Raw genomic sequence first — 8639 nt, 5'->3', positions numbered from 1 at the left:
CAAGTACCTTTAAGTGTACCTGAGATCTGATTGCCACGTTAAAACATTAGTTTTGCATCTGAGGGTGGTATTTTGGATTTCCCAGCTCCCTCACCCTGTGTTTCCACCTCTGGGAGGTCCTGTCTCAGCATCCCTCACTGCCAGCCGACCAGCAGAGAATTCTGCATCCCTCCAGGATCCAAAGGCATCCGGACACCAGTTGTATTTTGGGTTTGGTTTTTATTTATTTATTTAATTAATTATTTTTTTTTTATTCACAACGTGCATTTCAAACCTCTTGCCTTGAAGAGATCCCTGCCTCTCTGCAGCAACCGGAGCGCCTGCATCTCATTCCTTGGCATCTGGTGGTGGTTTCCCCCTCCTCTCGCTTTGTTCTCCGCCCCGGGGGCTGCCGGAGCGGGGCTGGGGCTGGGGCTGCCCCTCGGGAGGAGGACAAAGGGGCTGTTCTGCTCCGGGCACCTCTGTCAGCTGAAGGGGGCGGGAGCTGCAGCCGTGGAGAAGAAAAAGAAGGCGCTGGGAGAGGGTGAGAGGCAGCCGGACAGCGGGGGAGGCGGCTGGAGGAGGAGGGAGAGGATGCTGCGGGGCAGCGATGCTTCGCCTGAACCCCCTCCTGCCTAGGGAGATGAACGTCATCCTCCCAGGGGAAGGAGGAAAGTGGGGAGAAGGCGTTCAAGCTCGCACAGAGCCCGCTGAGCTCTCCCAGGAGCTGCCCGGGGCTCCCCAGGCAGCCGAGCAAAGTTTCCCGAGGTCGGTGAAGAGAGGGAAGGAGACGTGTGAGATCCTCCTCCTGGGGCACAGCTGGGCTTCCAGCCCCGACCCTGCTGGGACAAGCCATGGCTTTGTCATCCCTGACTAAAGGGTGAAGGGGAGACCTGAGGCACTTGCTGTCTCCATCGCCCTTCCCAGCTCCACGCTCCATCCCAGGTAAGTGTCCTCTCCTTCCAGGCACTGAGGCTCCCTCTGGCCCTGCCAAAGAGTTTCCCACTACTTTGCCCAGGGAAAAAGTCTCGCGCTTCTCCTGAGAGCCAACGGGTGCATGTGTGTGTCTTTGTGAGTCTGTCTCTCTGTGTGGGGTGGTGACGGCTGTCTGACTGCAATTTCTGTTTGCTGATCACTCTCATTATTTCACTCTGCCATCACACCTCTCAAAAGGAGACTCATCTGGGCTCTGTCAAATATTTTGGCTGCGATGAAGCTGCGTGGAAGGATGACAGCTCGATCCTCCTCATTGCAACTAAGAGAGAAGTGTGTTTAGCTGTGCATCTCGCTGCTGCTGATACGGCTTTAAATGATGCTCCCAAAATGCTGCAGATGTTAGCATGCCCTTGGAGCTCTAGGAACTCTCAGAGCTAGGAATTAACTTCTCTGTTTGTCCCCCTGAGAATATAGGGAGGGAAGGGATGGATATTTCCCTGGAAGGAATCACTATAGCCTCTGTATTTCCATCACTCTATCTTGGATATGTAGATTTTTTTTGTGTGTGTGTAGCAGTGTTTGGCAGCCACACATTTCAAGCTGAAATGTTGTTTGGAGAAGAAACTCAGACTCTCCCCACTAGGAATGGTTGGACTCGATGATCCAGTGGGTATTTTCCAAGCTGGCGATTCTATGATTCTACGAAAAGAGCCTATTTCACACAGAGAGCCCAAACAGAACTTTTTCCTCTCCTGATGGAAAGGAAGTCGATCATTTTGGACAGGATAATTCGGTTGGCAAGAAAGTTGGTCATTTTTGAACCAGTTACCTTGGCTGAAGTAGAAGCAGGAACGTAACAGCTGCCAGATATCCTCAGGCAGGTCAGCAGTGACCCGCATCAAAAAGTTCTTGTGACTGCAATGGGGATGAAGAGAGACTCTTCTCCCCTGTGCTACAGGAGATAACAGGAGAACAAAGATGCTTCTGTTGTACATGGCACTCAAAATAGGGGTAGACTTCGTGTTGTTGCAGGGCCTTACCAGGTAGAGGATGGTGTAAGGCAACTCGTAGCTTTGGTTTGTTGTTATGCTCCACCGCTCTGCTGGCTTTCTCATCCCCATTTCATGGGGTTTCCTAATAGGAATCCCCCCTGAATCCCTACTATTTTTTTGTATGGAGATCAAGACAAAAGTAATCAGTGATCCACTTTCTGAATGTTCCCAGCCCAAACATGTTGTCTTCTATCTACTGTTGGTTACTTGGTGCCATCTGTGCAAGTCATGTCCTAGCCCTGTGGTGCTGCTGTCTTCTGAGGTAATTCCGCCCCAAGCTGATGGGAGCAGATTAGATTCTCCAATGACTCCATTGCTTTCTTCTGGGAAAGGTCTGTTGCCCCATGTAGATGTCCTAAGCAAAGAGGATGGTAAAAAACTTTTGTCTTGGATACAGCATGACTGGAACCGTTGTGGTGCAGCTATAGAAAGGGTGTGGCAAACCCCTGAATTTCTCACACAGTTTAACTGAGATCTCAACACAGTGCTAATTTTGACCACTCTGTCCAGCTCAGTCCCATGTTTCTGAGGTTATAATCTCCATATACACAGTATGAATGAGGCAGATCTGGCTCCCTATGATTTTATTTGATGCCATCTCTGTGTACTCAGCGGCTTTCTCCCTCAGTCACCCGAAGTACTTGTATTCCCCACCTAAGGGTGTGCAACACAAACCCTTGGATTCATGTTGTCACAGCTTCACTCTTAGGGCTGTGTCATGGTCCTTGTGTTAGAACTGGCCCTTTGAACTGACAGATGCATATTTTACAGTTGCGAATGTATCTGAGGAGGTCCAGGATTGTGGGTTTTGTCATACTATCTGATCTAGTCTCTGACCTCTTGTGCAGGGTGATGCTGATGTGTTCCCAAATACCCAACCTAAGGATCCTCCTAAGGAGATGGCTCCTGGCAAGCTGCACACATCATTGCTTAAGCTACAGTGGTTTATTTGCTAGCTTCCTTTCTTGCTTCTTCAGTTGTCAGGGGGCAGGTAGCTACCATTGCCTGACCAATCCCACAGCCCAACCTGGGAGATTTCTGCTGATCCTAGAATAGCTAAATGAGCAGCTGACGGTTGCTCCAGTCAAACTGCAAGGTGAGAGGTCTCCATCATTATATACCTAGTCCCTATTTCTGCACTGTATACCTGGTCCCCTCTCCTTCTCCGAAGTGGCCATGGATGCCTGGGAGTCTATGGTCATTGGGCACTGGAACAGGCTGCCCAGGGAGGGGGTTGAGTCACCTTCCCTGGAGAGGTTTAAGGGACGGGTGGATGAGCTGCTGAGGGCCATGGTTTAGCGATTGATGGGAATGGTTGGACTCGATGATCCAGTGGGTCTTTTCCAACCTAGTGATTCTGTGGTACCCAACCTGAGCACAGCTGGATCATTCTCTCACATCATCTATCCTTCTGAGGCAGATCTGTGGTTCTATTTTATCTATTGGGGCATGCTGTTCTTGTGTAAACTGCCCTGAATTATCGTTGCCAATAGTGCCTGAACAAGCCCTCTTGTCTTCCTCTCCCCTTGTTACAGCCTGATGAGGTAAATGAGGATTTTGCCCAAGTTTAACTCTCTATACTCACAGACCTGTAACAATGAACAAAACCTGCCTGACAGAGAAAATGAGCTACCAGGGACCATGCTGGGTGATATCATTGCAACCTTGAAAGCAGCCAGAAACCAGCTTGGTCTCTTTGGAGTCACTACAGGTGACTGCTGACAGATATGATGAGCAACAGGTTGAAGCTCCTCTGGAAAATACCAGTGGAAGCATGACCTCTGGTCCCTGCCTTGCCTAGGAGCAGAGTCAGCCAGCTTGATGGTGCATCCTGCCAGAGCCCAGCAGCTGTGATAGCTGCCCAGCTCTCCCAGGAGGAGGAATTCTTGCAGGGTGGAAGCAGGTGAGTGCTGAGGAGTCAGCAGAGGGGAAACTTGCTGCTGTGGATCTGTGATATCTGTTAACCACAAGGAGCCACGCAGTTCCCTGCCACTCACTTTGTAGTGGGAGGATGTAGGGCAAACTGAGGGGAAGAGCTGCACTGGGGTACCTGCCAGTGTATGTGCCAGACATTGAGACTGGCATATCCATAAGAGCTGGGCTGAGAACAGTGTGTGTCTTCAACGAGAAGATGTTTTGCTGCTAGTTCTAGACTGGTGAACGAGGCAGAATCAGGGCTCCATCTCCACCACAGTGTGAGAGGGTTCTCTGGCAGAACAAAAGGACACAGCTTGAGAAAGCTGCAAAGCAGTTAGCCTGGCTAGTGGAGAAAATGCCCTTCCTTGCCTCATACTCTCTCAGTTCTCCTGAAAAATCTTTGCCTGCAGAGAGAACCCTACCCAGTCAGGCATCCCTCAATGAGGAAGGATTTAATCATTTCATGTGCCTGGTCCTTGGCAGCTCCAGCTGATGTCTTACTGAATAGGAACTTCACTGGAAGTTCACTGCTGCACTTTATTCAGGTCTAAACAAAAAGCCAAGACAAAGGAAATGAGACATGACAGTGGACAGAGCAGCAGAGAGCTTTGCCTCAGCTGGAGGCGTGGGACAATTTTATAACCCGGGAAACATGTTGAAAATGCCCAGCTGATCCCCCTGCCCTATTTCAGGGTAGTGGGTGATGGTCTGGGTTTTTTTCATTGTAGTGTTACTAGCACAACAGTGATTTTTGGCTCCTGTGGCAGAAACCTCTGCAATATCATTTTCCCCCAGCAACCCTTTTGAAAGTGGTTTGATAGCAGAGGAAGGAAGAGGCTAGGGAGTCAGGCAGGGGAGTAGGAGAGAGCAGACCGCTATTGTTTGCAATCAGGCTGGGAAGAGAATTGCTCTCCTGCCTATAAAATCAAAGGCATCACCAGCAAGCTGCTGGCAGCTTGGTTTCTGGCAATTTGGCTTCCCAGCAAAGTACAGCAAACACAAAGCCAGCTCTTATCACATCCAATAATCTCCTCACGGCGAAGCTGCTGTTATAATTCAAGGCTATATGTTCCTGCCTTGGGCCCACACAGGCTCTTTTCCAGCTTCATCATCTCAGTTTCCATGACCCTCCATCCAGGAGCTGGTGTTGCTTGGGCATGAACCTTGGGTAAGTTTGGTTTTACAGTTGCTCAGGCAAACGCTGTGAGACCAAATGGGCAGCAGAACATATTGTCTGTCCTGAAGAACCTGTATTTTAAAGGACAGGTAGATGGAGTAGGAGGAGAGTCAAGAGATGTATGCAGCACAGGTCTCAAAGCCACGTGAGAAACATCTGAGCTCATGATATGGGTTTGTCTGTCCAGCCACACTGCTGCAATGCTGTGCTGTGGTTCAGACTCTAGGCAAAGCCAAATGTAGGCTTTGGGCTATCACATATTAAGATTCACTTGAACATCATCCATCTGGATGGCAAAGAGCGTTGAGTATATTGAGCTCAGTGTTCCAGCCAGAGGCTGACTGCACACGACCACCAAGGACAGGGAGAGCCCAGACTTGAGAGCAGACTTGGATAAATACTTAGTTGTCTGTGCCAGCAAACCTGGAGAGGATGCTGTTCACCTTGAATGGTGGCAGAAAGGTGCTTTTTGTTCATTGTTCTAACACTTGCATGCTTTTCTGTTCCTCTCCAAGGATTTCAAAGCAGCAGGAGACCAGAGCTAGCCTTCTCAACAGGGTGTATAGTCTGTGACAACGGAAACAACCTCCAAGATTCATCTCAACATGTTCAGTGAAAAGAGCAGCGCTTCTTTGTCCCAGAAACCCATCCAGAAAAAGACACGACCTCAGGGCCTCCCCTCCCCTGCTCTCTGCTGTGCTTGTGGACTTTGCATCATGCTAGCAGGGATCAACATCACTTTAGTAGGAGCTTTTGCCTTTGGGACCTTCCTCCCTGTGAACAACCCTCCCATCATCATCGGACCTATCTTGCTGGTGGTGGCCTTCATGTTCTTTGGTGCCTGCTGCATCTGCAGCCGGAGGCCCCCAGCTTATGGGGCCAGGAAATCCAAACCAGGTTCCAACATTGGGCTCATCAAACCTGGCAACACAGCCTTTGAAATTGAAACTAGCGAGCACACGGTGCAGGACACCACTGCCGTTCAGCTGAGCCCCACAAATTCTCCCATCTCCTCCAAGAAGTCCACACCAGTCCATGAGAATACGAAGACTTGCAAGCTCTTCACCATGGAAGGCAATGGGCCAGTGGCCAAGTACACTCCAGGAGGAGAGGCAATACAGCTCAACTTGCCCAGGGACCTGACTGCATCCTAAACCCAGGCAGAGCTTTTGTTAGCAGCCAGCCAGACGCTGCAATGGATGGGCTGGAAATCCATGATGTACCATCAGCCAGAGGCGTGGGGAAGGTGCTTGTGAAAAGCCAGCAGACAGACAGGTCTTTCTGAATCAATTTAAGGGATGTGGCTGCAACAGCAAAATAATTCTGGATTTTTACTGAAAGGAACTTGACCATTACGTGGCTTTAAAAAGAAAATTGGTAATGATGTTGCTGTGAAAGGCTGACTATCAGTTCTTGGGAATAGACCAGCTTTTTCAGAGGAGCAGATAGGAAGACGGGAATGAATTAATTTGTTTAACATAACATGGAAATATGATGGCTGGAAGGAGTGGCTACATGGGGCTGACAAATAACAGGTCTTTCTTCTCAGAAGTGAAGCAATTCTTGAATGTGAAAGAAGCCAGAATGCAGTAAATTATAGCTTGCTGCCACTCAGCCACAAGAAGTTTTCAGCATTTTTAGTGCCAGGCTTTTTGGCAGTAGAGACAAAGCTATGTGTTTGCTATCGAAAAAGCAGTGTGGAACAATCTCCCTTCCACTGAAAATCCTTGCCCTTCATTTGGGTGACCTTACCACCCACTCTAAGAGACAACGAATCACAAGGATCACAGCTAGCACTGGTATTCTCCCCTTGTTTTAATCAGGTTGGGCTGCAGCTATGCTGCTTGGTGTGGTGTGTAACTTGGAAGATCAGCCATGCTGAATCCTTGGGGACACGCTCTTGCAGTAACCAAGAGTTTGGCAGGAGCCTGCAAATGAAATCCTTGGGCAATGATTATGTACTGAGTGCTAGGCAGCTTCTTTTCCATCTTTTTGTGGAAGGCTGGCCTGGGACACACATCAGGCAGACAGCAAATAACTCTGTGGACTTCAGTACAACTGTGTTTGAAGATGGTGACTGTCTCTCCTTCCCTCAAGTGTCTATGAGATCTGTTACACAGAGTGAGCAGTCAGGAGAGGATCTTGTTGCTGCAGGAAACCTACTGCTCAATGTGCTTATGGGCTTGTGGAGCAGTGGGATCAGTTTGCAGAAGAGAATTTATCTAGAGCTGTTCCATGCAAAGACACCACCTCTGCCTTGGAAAGACCCTAACCTGATGGATTAATTCTGCAAAGGCTTTGTGTTCCTCCCTGGGCGACCTTTGTTGGGAAGACAGTGCTGTGCTAATGCTGTACTTTGCTCTAACCCCTGTAGGGGATGTTCGTGTGTTTTATGAGATGGGACCAATGTGTGGAAGGACAGCTGTGCTAGGCAGGACTGATGTGTGGGGAAGCAGTAGCAGGACAGTGGATTTTGCGTAGGAGCAGCTCCATAGGTTCTCTGTTTATGGAAATCCTGAACGTGAAATGGGGCTCTTGAGACTCTGAGTGACTAAGAAGTCATATGTACACAAGAGTGACCATGCCAGATCATTCCAATTGCCCAGCTAGACCAGCAACCCTTTTCTGACAAGTCCAAGAACAAGGTTTGGAGAAGAGCATAAAGACAGGGCAAAAATAGGGCGTTGCTTGCCCAAAATGCTCCACCAACCCCCAGTGCACTGATGCTTAGGGTCTTCCTGAGCCAGAAGTGGTGCCTGTATGTAGTAGCCCTGAATTAATTTCTTCTTCATGAAATAATCCATTTGCGCCTTGAATGTCTGTCAACTTTCATTATTTGTGATCCTGCAGCAGGGAGTTGCACAGTTTCATGAGAGGCTGTAAAGTTTTCTGTCCTTGGGTTATTTTCATCCTGCACCCTACTAATTCCCTTTGATGCCCCAAGCTCTTGTGTTGTAAGGGCCAGCAAACAGTCCATGCCCCCAACACCACCCAAGTTTTCTGGGGCCTTTGTCGTGTTTCCTTCAGTCATCTCTGTCTACAAGAGATGTGAAATACTATAGGAGGGAGACGGTTGAAGGAAACATGACAGGCTGAAGGGGAAACACTGGAAGAGAGGGAGAAGGATGAGGGGTAGGATGAGGTTGAATTTCATTTCTTGATGAGAGGAAATCAAACGCTCTGTCTTTGAGTGGGTTCTTCTTGAATGCTCCAACAGTTTGGTGCCTCGAACAACTCCTTCTACATCAAGGAATGACATCAGTGTGATTTCAGCAGGGCTGGTCTGCTGGATAGGAGGGACAGAAGCAGGCTCAGGAGAATGATGTTTGTGTTGGCCTGAGAAGACATGGGATTAAGTCTTTGGCTCAGCCTCCAGGTCCTGGGCAAACAATTGAATTCTACTACCACTCAGCTCCCTGCCTGCGCAGGAGGGAAAATGCCTACTCCCAACTCCACTTAAAGCTGCTTTAAAGATGAACACATTGCCAAGCAACAGGATTGGTATTAGCACACCTGAGCCTGGAGATTGCTTGAAGGGGGATAAGTCTGTATGGTTTGATCTCTGCATGATCTCCTTC

General features: G+C 48.9%; 1 protein-coding gene across 1 annotated transcript; it reads left to right on the top strand.

Moving 5' to 3' along the window:
* The first annotated feature begins 580 nt into the window (after positions 1-580).
* TMEM275 (transmembrane protein 275) lies at positions 581-8176 on the top strand. Its single transcript, XM_069862169.1, has 2 exons — positions 581-924; positions 5577-8176. The coding sequence occupies exon 2, from the start codon at positions 5667-5669 to the stop codon at positions 6213-6215; it is 549 nt and encodes a 182-aa protein (XP_069718270.1). The 5' UTR covers positions 581-924; positions 5577-5666; the 3' UTR covers positions 6216-8176.
* Positions 8177-8639: the final 463 nt, after the last annotated feature.

Source organism: Phaenicophaeus curvirostris, chromosome 8 (genome assembly GCF_032191515.1).
Source record: "Phaenicophaeus curvirostris isolate KB17595 chromosome 8, BPBGC_Pcur_1.0, whole genome shotgun sequence".
Lineage (NCBI taxonomy): Eukaryota > Metazoa > Chordata > Aves > Cuculiformes > Cuculidae > Phaenicophaeus > Phaenicophaeus curvirostris.
Note: the sequence above shows the minus strand (reverse complement) of the source record. Positions and strands in the feature narration are given on the sequence as shown.

Coding starts and splice junctions, on each gene's coding strand:
- TMEM275 (XM_069862169.1), top strand. CDS start 5,667: ATGTTCAGTGAAAAGAGCAGCGCTTCTTTGTCCCAGAAACCCATCCAG.